A 20,395-nucleotide genomic window follows, 5' to 3' on the forward strand; every position below is an offset into this window, starting at 1 on the left:
CATGAGTATACGACCATTGACCAAAGCATAAGTAAGTTCTCTGGGGCCATATCAATAAAGAAAACTTACTCTTCTCCTGAAGGAACTACCAACTGCCAATAGCATTACAACCAGGGGTGGGACTTCATGATCCTCCCCACTGTCCATGTTGATATTTTGGCAGATTGGATCTTGTGAAGATCATGTGTTTAAAATCATAACTCTGATTTCATATGTGCAATACCCCTCTCATGTCTCAACACATAATTTTTATTACCCATGCTCACTATCTCTTTTACAATCTTTTGTACACTACTACCACTGCCTCCTTATGAAATGATACCTAAGCCTAAGATAGCAACCACATATGAGGGGGAACCTGGTATTGTTGTCTCTCTAGGTATGAGTTACCTCACTCAGAATTATTTCCAGTTGCACCCACTAACCTATGAACTTCATAGTTTCATTTTTAATAATTGTATATAGTCCATTGTGTATATGTACAAAGTCTTCATTTACTAGTTGATAAGCATCTAGGCTGCTTCTGTTTTCTGGCCCTTAAGGATAAAGTAGCAATGAGCGTGGATGAGCAAATACCCTGGTGCTAGGACCTAGATCCCATGGTTATATTCCCACAAGTGTTGTTAGCTGAATCATAGCTGATCTATCCCTGACTTTTTGAGGAAATTGTACTCTGATTTCCAAACTTCCACCAACAGCGGTAAGTATCCCCCTTTATCCACACTTATACCAGCTGATTTTAGTCATCTGTTTATTATCTTAGCTATTCTGGTCAGAGTAAGATGAAATTTCAAAGCAATTTTTTTTTGTTGTTGTTCTTTTTTTTCAGAGATGGGGACTGAACCCAGGGCCTTGCGCTTCCTAGGCAAGCGCTCTACCACTGAGCTAAATCCCCAGCCCCTTCAAAGCAATTTTTAAGTTGTATTTACTTGATGGTTAAGGATGTTGAACAGCTTAAAAAGTATTTCTTGGGTATCTAATTCCTTCTTTTGAGAACTCAGATTAATTCTAAACTGCCCCCCCCCAAAAAAATTTAATTGGGTATTTGTTTTCTTGATGTTGGTTTGTTTTTGTATTGGTTTTGTTTTTTAATCTTTGCGTGTTCTGGATAGTAATCATTTGTCAGACATAGAGCTGGTAAAACAAACAAACAAACAAATAACAAACAAAAAAACCACCATTCTGCAAGATATCTCTTTGTTTGGATGGTGGTTCTGTTGCTATATTCAAGGGTTTATTAGTTTCCTGAGGTCCTATGTGTGCCCATTACTGTTCTCTGTAGAGATGCTAGACCACATTTATTCATCTAATTTCCATGTAAAATTGTTCTTAAAAAAAAAGACCTGTTTTATTTAAGATAAACTCCAATTAAACAGAGGTTTAAAACCTTAAAGATATAGATGTGATATTATGTAAAAAAAATGAAGATTACAAGCATAGGAGGAAAACATTACTTTTTTTTAACTAGGATAAGGAAACTCGGAGGCCATTATTATTTCCAAAGCACAGGGCATAAGAGTGAGTTTTCTGGAACACACTGGAAACACAATTAGACATTTTCCCACATTAGTTTTGACTCTCCCCTAGCATCTCTACTTTTTCTTCATGTAAAGTTTATTAAAAATGTCCTCCATTGTCCTTCAAGATAGTAATTGATAATCCCATGCATTTAACAAGATACTTCACCAGTTTCTTCTTTTTTAAAAAAATATTTTTATTGAATATTTTTTATTTACATTTCAAATGTTATGCTCTTTTCCCGAACCATAAACCCCCTATCCCATCCCCCTCCATCTTCTTCTATGAGGGTGTTCCCTTCCCCAACCACCCACCCTGAAATTCCCCTACACTGGGGGTTGGGGGAGTGTCCAGCCTTGCCAGGACCAAGGGCTTCTCCTCCCATTGGTGCCCAACAAGGCCATCCTCTGCTATAAATGCAGCTGGAGCCATGGGTCTCTCCATGTTTACTCTTTTCTTCACCAGTTTCTAAAATGCTTTTTGTTTGGTTCGGTTCTGAGATCACATCTTACTATGCAGCCAAGGTAGGCCATGAGCTTATTCCACAGACCAGGCAGGCTGTGAACTAACACAACCCTCTCTGCTTGAGTTTGTTACCAACAGCATTGTCTGAGAAAGAAACACATCCTGTGTCTAGGAGCTCCCTGAACCTTGGCACACTAAAAACAAAGGGAAATGGTCTGTATAACAGCCATTTCCACTTCAAAGGTCTAGGAATGCTATTTCTTAAGAGGTATGAGCTTTTTTCCATTGTTGCTCTCTTATGTTTTTCTACCCACATTTCCTTGTCCCCCCCCCTCCAACCCCCGATGATCTATTAACAAAACCTTTTATTCCCTGTAAACACAGTTTAATGATTACATAGTATCTTTTTAATTAATTAATTTATTTATTCACTTTACATCCCAATATCAGCTCCCATCTCTTCCCATCCCCCCTTCCTCTCCTCCTCCCATTGTCCCTCCCATTCTCCTCTGAGAATGGCGTGCCTCCACACATCATCCTCCCAATCCCCATCACCCCAAACCCCACACCCCACACCCAGCACATCAGTCTCTGCAGGACTAGGTACATCCTCTCTCACTGAGGCTAGACCAGGCGGCCCAGTTAGGGGAACAGAATCCAAAGGCAGGCAGTAAATTCAGGGAGAGCTCTGCTCCAGTTGTTGGGGAAGTTGCATGTCTGCTACATATGTTCAGGGTGGCGTAGGTACAGTCCATGCTCACCCTTTGTTGGTGATTCAGTCTTTGGGGACACAAAATCCATGTTAGTTGATTCTGCTGGTTTTCCTATGGACCTATCCCTTTTGGGACCCTCAAACCTTTCCTCCCACACTTACTCAATACTCCTTAAGCTCCATCTCATATCTGGTTCTGGGTCTCTGCATCTGTTTCACTCAGCTGTTGGACAGAGTGTCTCAGAGGAGAGTTATGCTAAGATCCTGTCTGCAAGCGTAGTAGAATATCACTAACAGTGTCAGGGAGTGGTTCTTGTCCATAGGGCGAATCTCAGCTTGGGCCAGTCATTGGTAGTCCATTCCCTCTATCTCTGTTCTATCTTTGTCCCTGCACATCTTGTAAGCAGAACATGTTATAGATCAGAGGTTTTGTGGGTGAGTTGCGGTCCTTATCCCTCCACTGGGATCCCTGCCTGACAAGAGAAAGTGGACACTTGAGGCTCCATATCCTTCACTCTACTAGGAGTTTCAGCTAGAGCGACCGCCATAACCATTCTGGGACCTCCCCCCATCCCAGGTCTCTGGCATGTCCTAGAGATGCTCCTCCCCCCAATTTGAGTTCTCTCCTGTTATTCCTACATCTGATCCCCCTTCCCACTCCCATCCTCATTCCCTCTCCCACCCAAATCCCTCTCTCCATCCATCTCTGATATCCTTTTTATTTCCCTCTCTGAGAAAGATTCAGCCAGCCTTTGGCCCTCCTTGTCATTGAGTTCTTTGGGTCTGTGAAATGTAGTGTGGTTATCCTGTTATCCTGTACTTTGTGGCTACTATCCACTTATTAGTGAGAATATGCATACATGTTCTTCGGGGTCTGAGTGACCTCACTCAGGATACTTTCTAGTTCCATCCATTTGCCTGTAAAATTCATGATGTTCTTGTTTTTAATGGCTGAGTAGCATTCCATTGTGTGAATGAACGTTTTCTTTATCCATTCTTCAGTTGAGGGCCACCTACATTGTTTCCAGTTACTAACAGTTGTGAATAAAGCTGCTATGAGCATAGCTGAGCAAGTGTCCTTTTGGGATGGTAGAACATCTTTCGGGCATCTGCCCAGGAGTGGTATAGATGGGTCTGGAGGTAGAACTACTATCAGTTTTCTGAGAAACTGTCAAATTCCTCTTCGGAATGGTTATAGAAGTTTTCACTCCCACCAACAATGGAGGGGTGTTCCCCTCGCCCCACCTGCTTGCCAGTATGGATGTGGCTGTTGTTTGTCCTGTTAAAGGAGATTTTTCAGTTTCATGAGGTCCCACTTATTAAGTTGATATTAGTGCCTGAGCCATGGGTGTTCTATTCAGGATGTTGTCTCCTGTACCAATGAGTTTCTCTTCTATTAGATTTAGTGTATTTAGTTTTATATTGAGGTCTTTGATCCACTTGGACTTGAGTTTTGTGCAGGGTGATAAATTGGCACCTATTTCTTAACCATGAACCATATGAATCCCTTAAAGTCAGTAAGAAAATTCTTTAACCAAATTAACAAAGAGAAAATGAAAGACCAAAATTATTAAAATTAGGAATGAAAGTGGGGAAATTACAACAGACATAGGGGAAATTCAACAGGTCAGGGGTTATTCATTAAAATTTTATATTCCCCTATACTGGAAAATATATAAAAAGTGGGTAGGTATCTAGATATATGTGACCTATAAAAATTAAATCAAGATGAAGTAAATAATCTATATGAACATATAACTGACATAGATTCTGTAACTAAAACCTCTTAGCTATAAAGAAGCCCAGGACCAGATGAATTCAGCATAGAATTTTACCATTCCTTCCACAGAAAGCTAACACTAATTTGCCTCAAATTTCTCCATAAACTATAAAGGAAGGAACATTTCCAGATTATTAAATGAAGCCAGTGGTACCCCAATACCAAAACCTAATGAAGGTTAAACCAGAAAAGAGGTTTATAGGCTAATCTCTCTAATCAACTTGGTAGCAAATATCTTTAGCACGATCCTGGCTAACTAAATTCGAGAATACGTCCAGATGATCATATACCACAATCAAGTCAGCTTCATCCCATCTTCATGCAGGGTTTGTAGATATATTTAAATTAATAATTATAATTCACCACATACACTGAAAGAGAAAAACTACAGGATCATCTCATTAAATACATTTAACAAGATCCAACGTTGCTTCATGAGACTGTATGGATACAGGGGACACAGCTCAACATAATAAAGTCAGTGTGCTACAAGCCCACAGTCAATATCAAAGCATTTCAGCAAAAATAAAGGAAATTCCCATTAAGGTAGTAGAACCTGTCTATCGACCATCATTGCTGTCACTGACAGTACCAGCCTTTGTATGGTTGTTTGAGGGACCCCTTCTTGCTGCTATGAACCCAGAGAATAGGAAAACCACTCCACCCAGGACACATCTAACCACTGTGAATATTTTCATGGACGGAAGACCTATGAGGATCACTGAACACAAGTAAACTAATCTTCAGCTCCAAATCTCCCAGTAGAACGTCTCTTCTTGGAATGTTTTAGAAGAACAGAGTTGAGGATCCTCATGTGCAGCGTGTTGGGTTGTGTGATCCTGCCTCTTGTTCTCCAGGAGGTAGACAGCAATGAATGAACATCTTTCCCCTTAACTTTAAAAGGGTAGAGAGTGCAGGTACCACGCTGAGAATTCTGCGGCTAATGTCAGAGATTTTGTGCAAATCCCAGGAAGCGAGGAAGCCCTTATGAAGGCAGTGGCTAAAGTGGGGCCCATCTCTGTTGCAGTTGATGCCAGCCATGGTTCCTTCCAGTTCTACGGTAGTGGTAAGCGTCTTCCTTCTAGTAATCTATGCATAAACATTGTACCACTGCCATGACAAATTTATTTTGTAATTTCTTTGTTATATAGTATTTGATGCAAATGTTCCTCTTTGTGGGTTTTATATTCTATATGACGAATGCTATACAATTATTTTCTACTTTACATCACTTAAATATAATTCCATGAGTCCAAGTCCTTAATGTATTTTTTAATTAGCCTTATGTCCCATGTGGTACAATTTACTTGTATTTTCTCCAGTTGTTTGATCTTTAATATTTTAATCAGATATTTCATTTATGTACATAATTCTTGTAAAAGACTTCTTCATTGCATTATTTTTTGTTTTCTGTGGGGTTTGCTTGGGCTAGCCTACAAGTAAGTCAATAAGATTTCTTGTGTGTAACCAAGCAACTGTTTTACCAGATGATTTATGCTAAATTTTATGTCTGATGTATTTATCTGAGAGCTTATACTCTTAGCCCTGAGAACAATGAAAACTCTTGTTTAGTCTTACCTTTGTGTATGTCACTCCAGTGAACTGAAGAAATGCCTCTCTCCCTGTTGGTGACATGGTCACGGGGAGGTCACCAGAGCCTCTCACCTCAGTTTTGGTTTTATGTTTTAGGCATCTATTATGAGCCACAGTGTAAAAGGGTTCACCTAAATCATGCTGTTCTAGTGGTCGGCTATGGCTTTGAAGGAGAAGAATCAGATGGCAACAGTTTTTGGCTCGTCAAGAACAGGTATAAATTTCAGAGTATATTTATATTTAAAATTCAAAAGTAAATTACTGTACACAGTGTTCAGATATATACACCGACAATCTACATCCCGTAGAGGTTGAATGCAGAAGTTCTGGTGTGTGATAATAGCATAATGATGCTGTCGTGGTTTGGAGCAAGAGTTAATATAGTTATTTGTCAATCCTGACACATTCTAGTTCTGTACTACATGTAGATAAAAGACATCCTGTCCTATCTCTGTGGTGTTTTTCAGAGTCCTGTATGATTCAACTATTAGTGTCCAGGAGACAAACCACTATCTTTTCTGAATCTTTCTTTTAAGTGTGTTTTCCGGCTTGGGGCTTAAGTGAATTTATTGTGGCGAAGCTGCTGCACTGCATTCTTTCTATTTAATGGAGAACATGCTCTTCTTTCAGCTGGGGTGAGGAATGGGGCATGAAGGGCTACATGAAGCTTGCCAAAGACTGGAGCAACCACTGCGGGATTGCTACATATTCCACATACCCCATTGTATGAGCTACTGCACAGTGACAAGGAAGGAGTGGACTGGAATGTACTGAGCAGTTTTCTCCTTCCACAGACCAGCCTCTGCTGTGGGGCAAAGGGGACAGGGGTAGTGACAGCTGAGTCACTGAGGATCCACACCTGATGAGAATTAAACTCATAAACATTAGTGCCATTAACAGCTTTGTAGGAGAGACTCTCATATAAAAAAAAAATGAATTTTCAGTTTAAAATGCTGTACAAATTTACATATTCAAAATAAAGCTTAATTTCACAACGGTAGTAGAACTTCCTTTTTAGTTCACTACTCAACTGAACATGAGGATATAATTGTGTGTGTGTGTGTGTGTGTGTGTGTGTGAGAGAGAGAGAGAGAGAGAGAGAGAGAGAGAGAGAGAGAGAGAGAATGATGCAGAAGTTTCTTTAAGGATGTTGGTTTTTTGAGATAGGGTTTCTCTATGTAGTCCTGGCATTCACTCTACAGACAAGTCTGGCCTCGAACTCAAGTAATCCACTTGCCACTGCCTCCCAAGTTCTGGAATTAAGGTCCACCCCAACATCTACCCCATCTATGAACTACTAGAGAACTTGAAGGAGTTGGTCCTGCAGATCCAAAGCTGTAAGATCTCCAGGACACAAGGCAATAGCAGGATATCTGAGAGGAGTTCTGGTGAGGACCCAGTATTGACAGTGCAGCAGAAGCCAGACTTCAAACCAGACCAATGAGTCATTGCAATGAACATTTGCAAGTAAAGATGTTTGTACAAAAGGGTGTACTGTGTGACCCACGCACATTGCTGCTTCTATAGCAAGATGGTTTTTGTTTTGCTTTGTTTACTTTTGGGTTTGTTTGTTTTTCTGTGGAAGAGGGTACAAGTGTGGAAGGCATATATGAAGGGGCAGAGAGTTAAGTGGGATTTGGGTGCATGATATGAAATTCACCAAGAATCAATAGAAAAAAGTTTTTAAAAAGTGAATACTAGAATACTTGTGCCCTCTAATTTTGGATAAGGACACTCACTCAACCTGTGTCCAGCATGGATAGTGCAATGTTCAAGAGGTGTGTACGTAATTATGACAGCCTAAATTGAACATCTATCGGAAGATGGAAGTAAAAAATAATTAAAATTAAATAAAAATGATGCAGAGGGGAGAAAAGAAATCAACGTGTCCATACAGAAACTCTGAGGATGTTGTTCTTGGATTGAGTGTTCTAGCTCTCTAAGAAGGGGTCATGTCGATACCTGAGCATCCTTCATGATAAGGGACACCATCTGTAGCCTGCTAGAGTGAAACATCTGGCTTGAAGGAAGGATTTCTAGCCACTGGTGCACATGTTGTACACTACAGTAGCCCGATGCAAGATTCAGTTTTCAGTGTGGGCCCATTATCATTGCATCGACAAGGAGGTACCTGTGGTGAGATGCAAAACCTGATACTTGAAGGTCAGGGAGCAGCTAGTCAGAGGGAGAGAGGGAGGACTATGGAAGGCAGAAGGAGGACTTAGAAAGGAAGACAGATGAGCATATGCAATGGGCCTGAAGAGGTGACAGTGACCCTTGTCCATGAAAGAGAAAAGCAGAACAACGACTGTGCCAGGACCAGAGCTTGGGCATGGAGGTGCAAGTGCTGAGTGCTATGGGGTGTGGTCAGAGAGGCAAGCACAGCTCACAGGCCAGTGGTGGGGTCTGTTTGGTCGAGGCCAGTGAGGTGGTCAAATACAAGGCTTGTCTTAGATTTAGCGCTCTCTCGCTCTCTCTCTCTCTCTCTCTCTCTCTCTCTTTCTCTCTCTCTCTCTCAGACCCCTCCAGCTTCAGAGTCAGGGTCCAGAGGAGGAGAAGCCCTGCTATCAGGAGTCATGGACAGCCAGACAGAATGTGCTGGGCTTTGCCAGGGCTGCGAAGGATTTATCTTCTACTCTGCAAGCCTCCTGAAGTAAACAAGTGGAAACTGACAGTCCAGGTTCTACAGGTTCTAAAGCAAGTGATGAAAGCTCTCCAACAAGGGAGCACAGCATGTCCTCCACATCCACCTTCACAGTGGCCTTGGAGCTCTAGCTCACAATTCTCCCGCATCCCTTGGTGTTGGGAGCTGTGTTCTCTTTTTCGCCAGATTTCCATCCACTCTTGTGAGGCCCCCAGCCTTATATGCATCCCAGTCACACCAAAAAACCTAGCGGGCGCACACTGAGAAAACTGCTGACAAAATTTGAGTAGCTATTACTCCATCTCACTAGTTCCCCTATGAGAAGCTCCTGCCTGACTAACCAGAGGAAGAGAACTAGGGTCACCTCAGGGCAGGCCTCTTCTTGAGGAGGCCTGGGAAAAGAAAGCATGGGTGGACGCTGTGCTGCTGTCCACAAAAGCAGACCTTTGGCCTAATGAAAACTGCTCTTTTGAGGAAGAGGTTTGTGGACCCTCCATTCCCTGATCTTCCACCCACTTGAAATCAACCACCCACTTGCTACCAGTTAAGGGGAGATTTCAGAGACTCTCCACTAGACAACTGAGGCATGTGCAATGTGGTTTTGACTCTTTAGTGTTCTCAGGGGTGGGGAAGGAGCTCTTCCTGCAAGATGATATTAGTCTTCCTTATAAGTGAGAAAGATCACATGTTCCTCTCTTTGTCCCTGGAGATGATGGTGTCTTCAGTCAGTCTCTGAGAAATATACTCCTGCCTTATACTCCCCAAACTAAAGATTAAGTGGCCCCTCTCAACCAAGACCAACAACTCATGGTGTAACAAAGATGAATACACCAGGAAGATGACAGAAGATGCTAGACACAGTGGCAGGAGAGCGTTACGTGTGGCCTCCTTTCCTCTTTCTTTAGCCTGAGAACCCTTTTCCAACTACTATGTCTCTCTCTCTCTCTCTCCCTCCCTCCCTCCCTCCCTCCCTCCCTCCCTCCCTCTCTTTTTATTTTTGCATCCAGATCCCATACCTCCTCCCTGCTTCCCCCACATACCTCCCAACCCTGTCTCCACAAGGATGTTCCTACCACACCCACCCCTCCAGACCTCTAAACTTCTGGGGCCCTTCAATCTCTTGAGGGTTAGGTGCATCTTCTCTGACTGAACCCAGACCCGGGAGTCCTCTGCTGTATATGTGTTGGAGGCCTCACCTCAGCTGGTGTATGCTGCTGGTTGATGATCCAGTGTCTGAGAGGTCTCAGTGATCCAAGTTAATTGAGACTGCTGGTCCTCCTACAGGTTTGCCCTCCTCCTCAACTTCCTGCAGCGTTTCCCTAATTCTACCAGAGGGGTCAGCAGCTTCTGTTCATTGGTTCAGTGCACATATCTGCATCTGACTCTTTCAGCTGCTTTTTGGGTCTTTTGGAGAGCAGTCATGGTAGATCCCTTTTTGTGAATGCCCCATAGCTTCAGTAATGGTGTCAGGTCTTAGGACCTCCCCTTGAGCTAGAACCCACTTTGGACCTGTCGCTGAACCTTCTTTTCCTCAGGCTTTTATCCATTTCCATCCCTGCATTTCTTTCAGACAGGAAGAGTTATGGGTCAGAACTGTCTATTGAAAAATAAAAATAAGATACAAATTAATAAAATTAGAGATGAAGGGGGGAACATAACAAGGGACACTGAGAAAATACAGAAAAATTGGAATTTAAAAGCCTTTACTCCACTGATTTGGAAAATCTAAAAGAAATGGAAATTTTTCTTGATATCTACCATTACCAAAGTTAAATGAATATTAGATTAACAATTTAAACACTAAAAAAGTAGAAGACTAAAAGCCTGGCAGTCAATAAAAGCCTGCAGCTCAATACTTTTAGTGCAGAGTTCTACCACATTTTCAAAGAAAAATCAAAGTCAATAATAGTTCTTAAATTATTCCACAAAATCAACTCAGAAGAAACATTGTCCAATTCATTTTATGAGACCACAGTGACCTTGATACCTAAGTCACATAAAGACCCAACAAAGAAAGAGAATTACAGGGCAGCTTTCCTTATGACCATAGATGACAAAATATCCAACAAAATGCTCACAAACTGAATTCAAGAATACATCAAAAGAGGGAAGTTTACAGTGAACCCACCACCCATATTATCTCAAATGGAAACTCAAAGCAATTCCACTAAAATCAGGAGCAAGACAAAGTTGTTCACTTTCTCCATCCTTATCCAATATGGTACCTGAAGTCTTGGCTAGAGCAATAAGACAAGTGAAGGGAATCAAAGGAATACAAATTGGTAAGGAAGAAAGGAAGAAGTGTCTTTATTTGTAGACTATACAATAATGTGTGTGTGTGTGTGTGTGTGTGAGAGAGAGAGAGAGAGAGAGAGAGAGAGAGATAGAACCAGAAAACTCCTACACCTGATAAATACATTCAAGAAAGTAGCTAGATGGAAAATCAACTCACAAAAATCAGTAGCCCTCCTCTATACAAATTGCAAAATGGTGTGAGAAAGAAGTAAGGAAATAAAACCTTTCACAATAGCCTCAAAGGTAGATTATTTGTAACCCTAACAAAGCAAATAGAAATACTTGTATGATTAAAAAAAAACCTTCAAGTCTTATGAAGAAGATATCAGAAGATGGAAAGATCACGCATGCTCATGATTTGTAAGATTGACATGGTAGAAAGGGACATCCTACCAAAAGCGATCTTCAGATGCACTGCGATCCCCATCATAATTCCAACACAATTCTTCACAGATCATGCAAGAACAGTGTTCAGCTTTGTATGGAAACACGCACATGCAAGTAAATAAATAACACAAACAAACAATTAAACAGGATAACTAAAACAAACCCTGAATAATAAAAGAGCCACTGGACGCATTACCATTCCCAGCTTCAAACTGTACTACGAAAGTATAGTGGCAAAAACATTATGGTAGTTCTGGCACAAAACTGTATTGGCACAAAAAGAGGTATGTTGATCAATGAAATGTGTCACATACCCATGGACGCCTGACCTTTTTTATAAAAAATCCAGAAATACACACTGGAAAAAAAAAGTCATCACATCTTAAACAAATGGTGCTAGTCAAACTGGATGGTTAACCTGTAGAAGAATCTAAATAGATCCATACTTAACACCCTGCACAAAACTCAACTCCAAATGGGTCAAAGACATCAACATAAAATCAGATACAACAAACCTGACAGAGGAGGAAATGGGGAACATCCTTAAACTCATTGATACAGAACTCCGAACAGAACCCCATTAGTACAGACACTAACATCAACAACTAATTCACGGTTCCTCATGAAACTGAGAAACGTCTTCATAGAAAAGGATACTTTTATTAAGGCAAAGCAACAGAATGAGAAAAAAATTGGTTTGTTTTTTTTTTCTTTTTACTAACTATACATCTTATTGAGCACTAATATCCAAAATATATAAATAACTCAAAATCTAGACATCAAAAAGCAAATAAGCCAATTTTAAAAGGAAGTAAATTTTTAGAAAGAAGATTCTCAATAGAGGAAACTCCAATAGCAGAGAAACACTGAAAAAAGATGTGAAACATCCTTCAGGGAAATGCAAATCAAAACTACTTAGATAGTTCATCTGTCGGAATAGCTAAGATCAATAAAACAAACAAGTGGCAGCTCGTGCAGGTGAGGATGTAGGGTAAGAGAAACACTAATTCACAGCTGGTGGGAGTGCAAACTCATGCAGCCACTATGGAAATAAATGAGGCGGTTCCTCAGAAAGAGGGGAATCTATCTACCGCAATATCTAGCTACCCTTCTCTTGGTCACTTACCAAAGGATGCTTCATCCCACCACAGTCACAGTTGTTCAACTATGTTTATTGCTGCTCTATGCATTATATCAAACTTTAGAAACAGCCCAGGTGTCCCTCAATAGAAGAGTTAATAAAGAAAATGTGGTGCATTTGCGCAATGCAGTATTATTCAGCTGTTTAAAAAAGATGCCATGAAATTTGCAAGCAAATGGGTGGACCTAGAAAAAAATCATCTTGAGTGAAGTATCCACAAAAAGACAAATATGGTGTGTGTACATTTATACATACATATTAACTGTTAAGTCAATGATAACCAAGCTACAGCCCATACAACCACACAGGGTAGGTATAGAGTAAGGGGCTGGAGGGATAGATAGATCTCCCCATGAAAGGGGAATAGGATTATCAGCAGTTCTCAGATTATGAGTCGTAATACCTTTGGGGGGTCACATATCAGATATCCTGTATATCAGGTATTTATATTATGATTCATAACAGTAGCAAAAATATAGGAAATAGCAACTAAATAATTTTGTGGTTTGGGGAACACCATACTGTGAGGAGCTGTATTAAAGGGTGATAGCATTGGGTAGGTTGAGAAACACTGGAATAGACAGTTATGGATAGATGGGAGTGGGGTGGGGTGGAGTACTGAAGGGGAGGGTCAAGCAGGGAAAGGAAAATAAGACTGAGAGACAGCTGAAATTGAGGGTCTTCTGAGGGATAGAATGGAAACCTAATTCAGTAAAAGCTTTCTAAAATATACACAATACATACATGAAGGTGATCTAAATAAAATTGCCAGATAATTTAAGGGACAGAGTCTCAACTGGACACCACCTGTCACCAAATGAAGCTTCCAGTGCTAAGATTCCAGTGCTACCTAGAACCTTCACCCCTAAAACTAATGTTCTTGTTACCAGAAAATGCTCTGCATGCTAACAAAAGAGACACGTAAACACCAACCCAGCTACAAACCCTTTGATCTACAACGATGTCCTGCTTGCAAGATATGCTACTGCAAAGGTGGCACAAACATTGTGAGGGTAATCAACCAATATCTAATTTTGCTTAAGGGCACCCATACCCAACTCTGCTTGAGTAACCAAGAACTTGAGACGAGATAGCCCAAGGGCCTGGGGGTAACTAAACACTACTGTTTTACTAAAGACGTATAGCAATAAAATGACCCCTAATGACATTTTTCTATTCCAAAAATTAACGCCTTGCTCAACCATCCTTAAAGAAGTTTCCCCCTGGGTCAAGTGGGGATCAATACAAAGACGTATAGCCAGACAATGGGCAGAGAGTGAGAGACCTTGGAACCACCAGCCCTGAACAGGATGTCTCTCCATCAGATGCCTGGTCAAGGCTAGGGGAATCCCACAGAAGAGGAAGCAAACAATTGTAAGAACCAGAAGTGATGGTTCTCACACCGAAGAAGCAAGACACAGCAGGACCAGAACATATGTAAATTGACAGAGACTGAAGCAGCACGCTCTCCACGACTCTGCACCGAACCGAACGTGATCCTAGCGTTGAAAGGAAAAGTGGACATGAGCCTTCCTCCCTAAGCCGGAAGTTGTCTCCAGGGATGGCCACTTGCAAATGAAAGTTTAGTTTTCTCCAAGGGAATCTTACTGGGAAACAAGCCGACCTTAAGAGTGGGCTGCTTGCTCAGCAGTAGACCACCCGCTGAAAAGGAAATCGGCAGATCTTTAGAGGCTCCATGTCTCACCGTGTGGGGTCAGGGCTCTTTCTGCTTCCCTCTTTCTTTCAGTTTTATCTTTTTAAAGTGGTTTTTAATATTTTATTTTGTCGTTGTTGCTGGTTGGCTTGGCTTTTATATCTGAGATGGTCTCTCTGTGTAGCTGTGACTGGCTTCAAACCCACTCTGTAAACTGGGCTGGCCTCGAACTGAGATCCACCTGCCTCTGACTCCAGAGCGCTGGGATTAAAGGCTTGTATCGCCACCACCTGGCTAGTTTTTTCAGTGTTTTAAATTTAAATTAATCACCTAATTAATGAACCCTACAGGTGCTTTGCATGTTACATACGATGGCTTCTGGTTTTGTGTTTTTATGGGATTCCTTGGTGTGTGAACAAGTGGGTCTCTGTATGTGTGTCTGTTTCTTGTGTCTTTCCTTGGGCACTTTTCACATTGTTTTATTTCATTTTGTGTTTTCTCTTGTTTTAACGTATTATATTATCTTAAATATTATATTTCATGTACATCTTACATGTTATATTATACACATTCCTTACACGCTGCTTTGTTTTCTAATGAAAGACAGGAAAGGGATATATCTGGATAGGAAAGGAGGTGGAGAGAAACAAGAGGCATAGAGAGGGGAAATTGTTATCTGCATATATTATATAAAAACATCTATTTTCATTAAAAATATAGAAATAAAATAAAAAATACACAAGCCCCGGTTTTAGATTGATTATAACATACCCCCGATCCAGAGTGTATTCATCCCCCTAACATACAAATTAAAATATGTATTTAAAAACAAAAAATTAAATTATATCTAAACACACAGATTAATGCCTGTCCCATTCCTGTTGCGTGTGTGTGCCTGTGTGCTTATGACAGGTCCAGACCATTTCCACATTGTAAGTCTGTTTTATTTTTTATATTGATTCTTGTGATGGTCCAGTTTGATTCTTCCATTCAAGAATGGGTTCCCTGTGGTGGGTGTTTGACGGTAGCATGTGAATTTTGTTATTGTTTTTCTTCCTTTTTCAGTTTTGAGAAAACTGAAACAATTTCAGGAAAATTGGTTGAAACTGTGGCTTCTTTCAGATAATATATTTTAATACTATTCATATTTCCAGTCGGTGAGCGTAGGCTCTCTGTCCAATTTCGCTTTATGTGGTTTCATCAGTATTCAAATTTTGTTTCATTACTTTTCATTTTCTCGCTTTATTAGTCAGGGTTTCCTAGAGAAACAGCACAGAGAGAATGAATACATTTAAATGGGAACTTATTAGGTTGGCTTATGTGATACAATCTGAGGAGTCTGTCAATGGCTGTCTCATGCCAGAGAGAATGAGAAGCCAATGGTCACTCAGCCCATTGGGCTAGAAATCTCAGCAAACACGATCTGGCACCAGAAGCTTAGAGGGTTTCTAGAGAACTACTAGTCTTCAGTCTGCTTTGGATCCGCCTGGAAAAGCTAACTCTAACGCCGGCAAAGGTGTGCAGCAACAACAGGATAGATGAATTTGCCAGCAAGAGCTAAAGAGGCAATTCTCAAGTTTCCGAATGCCACCTCACTTTGATATATTTCCTTATGTTGTAGTGACCCTCAATCACAAAATTATTTTCATTGCTATTAATTGACTGCAGCTATGCTACTGTTATGAATCGAAATGTAAATATCTGATATGCAGGATACGTGATATGGGACCCCTGTGAAAGGATCGTTTGACCCCCAACGGAGTCATGACCCACAGTTTGAGAACAACTGCGCTAAAGCAAGGTGGTTAAAAGTCAAGTTTTCCTCCACCTTTTTTAATACCTCCATTGCCACAGAGGGGCGCTATCTCCATTTAGGATGAGTCTTCCGCTCCTGGGAGTCCCTAGTGGCTTTTGTTGACTCCAGATCCAGTCAAGTTGACAACCATGATTAACCATCATACTTGCTCAATTTGCCTTGCTTGGGTTTGGGTTCCATTTACGTGAGGCTCACTAGTCCTTCACTTCCAGATCTCATATTGGTTTTTACATGTGAAGTGAGTTCCTTTATAATTTTTTTTGATCGTAGTAATTATTTGTTCAAGCACTCAATATCCTCTGACTGTGCATTCTTTTACATTCAAACATTTTACTGTAGGTAATATTTATTCCTGCTCTGTTCGTGTTTTCCGAAGATATTTTGGTATCATTTATTCTTTCCTGTTGCTGTCCGTCTTTGTGACCTAGGTTTTTTGTTGCACTAACATATTTGGGATAAAAACTGGTCTGTGTTTTTGTCATTGCTGTTAATTTTCATTGCGTGTCATCTATATGGTACTGTGTGCATACACATGAAAAGACATTTCTCTACAAGCCCTCCTATCCCAGAATTTTCTTTGTTCTTCGTGTAGTCTACCTTGTTGCCTAAGACAATTTCACCTCCACTTTCCGGTCACGGGAAAAGACACATTTTTATGTGTCTGTGTAAAATTTGTGAGGAATGAGGGAAAGTGGAGGAGATTATCTTTCTGATACTACAGTTCATGAAAGCTAGTATCAAAAAGACAATCTCTATTCCCTACAGATAGCATAATTTTATTTTATGGCTAAAATTATCCCATCCATGCTTTTATCTATTCTTTAGCCGGGCTGGCTCCATAACTTAGCTTTCGGGAACAACACTGAAATGACAGCTGCTGTGCGAATAGCTGAGAATTGCCTTGAGTCCTTCAAGCATGTCCAGTCTTCTTTTTTTTTTTCTTCTTTTCTTCTTTTTTTCTTTTTTGCACTTATTTCTCTATTAGCTTCTTTACTAGCTGAACTAGCTTACAGTTCTACCCACAGTAATTTGTGCACTGTCAGGAGACTTTGTTATTTTTTTTTTCCCAGATCTGTGCCCGTTTGTTTTGTTTTGGAGCCTGGTAGACGGGCCATTTGGCACACAACTGAAGTGAGTGACTGTCTCTCTAGCTCCCACAGCACAGCTGCCAGGAGAGGTCACCACAGGGCACTGTACTGATACCGAGCTAGTGCCTCCCTAGAGACAAGGGATCCACACCCCAGTCCCACAGGACATTTTCACACATCCGCCCCATTTTATTCATTAAAGGATGGGTTTATCAAATATCTGTCATCCCCATTGCTCTTTCCTTCTCCTCCCTCTACCCCTCCCTCTCCTCTTCCCTCTACCCCTCCTCCTCCTTTTCCTCTTCCTCTTCTCTTTCTCTTCCTCCTTAATTCTTCCCACCCTAAGTTTCGAGTCTCCAGGTACTAATCTGAGATGAGACACTTTCTACCCTCCTCCAGTACCCACTACAACTCTGCACACCCAAACTCAGTTTTTAGATTCCACACCTAGGTGTGGTTCTGTGGTATTTGCCTTTCTATGCCTTAACTCAGGGTCCTCCAGGCCTGTTGCTGATACTGGTAATGACCAGATCTTGTTTTTTAAAGAAAAAAGAATGCCATTACATGGTGTAGATATAACACATTTTCTTTACGTATTCCTTAGTTGATAAATAGGTTCAGTCTATATTTTTAGCTCTGTGAGTAGTACGGCCATAGGCAGAAGAGTGTCTCTGCAACTGTGTTGTTCTCACTGAGTCCTTAAGTTTTTCAGAATACAACTACATTCCTGTCTCCTGGGTTAGAGGTTAAATGTTTTGTTTTTACCTTTCTCTTTTAAATTTCACAGATGAAACTGTGTGCATCCTCTATGGAAAATGTGATGGTCTGCGGTGTTTCTGCAGTTGGAAGAAATAAATGAAGACAGTGAAGGCAAACGAGATCCAGGTGTTCATCTTTAATTAACATCACATCCTTGCACATGGTGACATTGCCATTCCTGTTTATCACGATCAAGTCCATCTTCTCTATTTACTCCTTATTGTCCTTCCTACCACCCACTAGCCTCCTTCCAAATATATAGTAACCCTCCTTCTCCATTCAACCCCTTCTCCCACGTTAAGGTTCTACACAGGAATGAATACGTGTGACCTTTGTCTTTGTGGCTGGATAAGTCTGGTTGTACATAGAGCACACTTTCTGATCATTGTTCCTGTTCATGGCTCCCATGACTGATTCTATAAGGGCTATTGTGAGCAACACCATGACAAACACTGGTTGTCAGGCTTCTATAGATCAACAGGACAAAATGACAGCCTACAGATTGAGAACCAACCCTACATCTGGCAGAGGGCTAATATCCAAAATGTATAAAGAACTCAAGAAGTTAGACTCCACCAAACCAAATCTTAACATGTGGTACAGAGGTAAACAGTTCTCAACAGAAGAATCTCTAATGGCCCAGAAACACTTGAAGCAATGTTTAACATCCTTAGTCATCGGAGGAATGAAAATCAAAACAACTCTGAGATGCTACCTCACACCCATAAGAATGGCTAAGATTAAAACTCAAGAGTCAGCACATGCTGGCAATGTTGTAGAGCAAGGGGAACACTCCTACATTGCTCTTGGGAATGAAAACATGTACACCACTCTGGAAATCAATTTGTGGGTGCCCTTGCTAATACTTCCCGATGACTATATGTCAGTTATGTGAACCTAACAACGAATGGTGTCAAGATTAACAGTCATCCGAAGGGTCACCTCTTCTAAAGCATTCAGTGTTTTACTCAATTTCATGAATTGCCCAGAAGGTACAGTGACTGGCCCAACTTGAAGGTCATGGGGTCTCAGAAACAGAGGACAATGACACGTCTAGCTGGTGTTTCCAGATTCTTGCCACTACCAGAGGCTGAAGTCAGTGAGGAGACAAGGAAAAGATATGGTACCACTTTGTGTGTCTACACATACAAACTCAGGTATGTTCATACATGTATGTAGCATATGTGTGCATGAGCATGTATATGTGTACATGTGCACATTTGTGCACACTCACATGTGTAGACCAAAGTATCCCCCTCAGTTTCTCTCCACTTTTCTGAGACAGGGTGTCTCACTGGACCTAGAGCTAGCAAACACAGCTAGGCCAGCTGGTCAGATTGGTGCAAGGAAGTGCCAGGCCCTCCTCTCACTCCCAGCTCCAGCGTTACAGGTCTATGGCACCACACCCAGATATTATCTGAGTACTGTAAATGGAAGTCAGATCCTCATGCCTGCGCTGCAAAGCACTGAGAACTGAGCATTCTCCCTGAAAAAAGCACACACCACAGGGGTGAGAAAGGACATCTCAGGGAGTCAACTACACAGGCTTAGGGGAAGAGACCATTACTCTGAATTTAGAGGATGCGCTATAAAGGTGGACACTGTCATTACAGTGGCTTAACAGAGAACCCTTTACTCCTTATTTATGTCAGAACACAGGTTAAAAGATCAGATGTGGGCTGAAGAGATGGTTCGGAGGTTAAAAGCATTGGTTGCTCTTCCAGGGGATCCTGGGCCAATTCCCAGAGTCCAGGGCAGCTAACAACTGTGTGTGATTCTAGTTCCAGGGGATCTGGAAGCCTCACACAGACATACAAACAGGCAGAACTCTGCTGCCTATTTAATATAAAAATAACTTCCAAATGCAGATCAGATTCTACCTTCCGTTTGATACGAAACTCAGCTGGATGCATGCTCACCCCCCCCCCCCCCCGCCAAGAGTCACTACAGAAGTTAACGCTGAGTTCCTGCTTGATTAGTCTTTTACTTATTTACATTTATTTTTATTTTGAGACAGTCTCTCACTATGAAGCCCTGACAGGTCTGGGAGTCACAGACATGCTCCTGTCTCTGCTTCTTGGGTGCTGACATTAAATGTCCACCTCCACTGTGCCTACTAATTTTACGGTCATCCTGGATTTCGTTATCTTTCCTCCTTTTGGCTCCACTGCCAATAAAATTGGCTACTGTTAGTGGCAGCTCTGTCACCTGATGTGTTAAATGTATTTTTGTGAAGCAACAGCTTGCACTCTTCAAACAAATGACCTGTCTGTGATAAGGCCCATTTGTCTCCATGCTTATCTTGAACACGTTCGGTTAATGTTTGCAGTAGCACCATCCATGAAACAACACTGCCTCTGGTACCTTCGGAAGATAATGAATAAAAGGAATTTGACTGATAACCTTCCTTGCCTCACCTCAAAGTCTGCACCTGCGGCTCCAGGACAGGCTGGGTCATAGGTAGAGTCAGTTCATTGGCACTACAGTGCAGCTTCCTTGTGCATGAAATGAAGAACCAAACGGAATGTTTCCCCCAAACCCCA

The 20,395-nt window shown here is 41.3% G+C and overlaps 1 protein-coding gene across 4 annotated transcripts in view; it reads left to right on the forward strand.

The window, feature by feature from the left end:
* The window catches only part of Testin (testin gene), a 35,645-nt gene extending 28,577 nt beyond the window's left edge, over positions 1-7,068 (forward strand). For all 4 annotated transcript variants that reach the window (XM_087589926.1, XM_087589924.1, XM_087589925.1 and 1 more), the window contains 3 exon segments: positions 5,379-5,541; positions 6,165-6,282; positions 6,699-7,068. In XM_087589926.1, the coding sequence (XP_087446052.1) occupies positions 5,379-5,541; positions 6,165-6,282; positions 6,699-6,798 (381 nt within the window). In that variant the 3' untranslated portion in view covers positions 6,799-7,068.
* The last annotated feature ends 13,327 nt before the right edge of the window (positions 7,069-20,395 follow it).

Source organism: Rattus norvegicus, chromosome 17, assembly GCF_021556685.1.
Source record: "Rattus norvegicus strain SHRSP/BbbUtx chromosome 17, alternate assembly SHRSP_T2T, whole genome shotgun sequence".
NCBI lineage: Eukaryota > Metazoa > Chordata > Mammalia > Rodentia > Muridae > Rattus > Rattus norvegicus.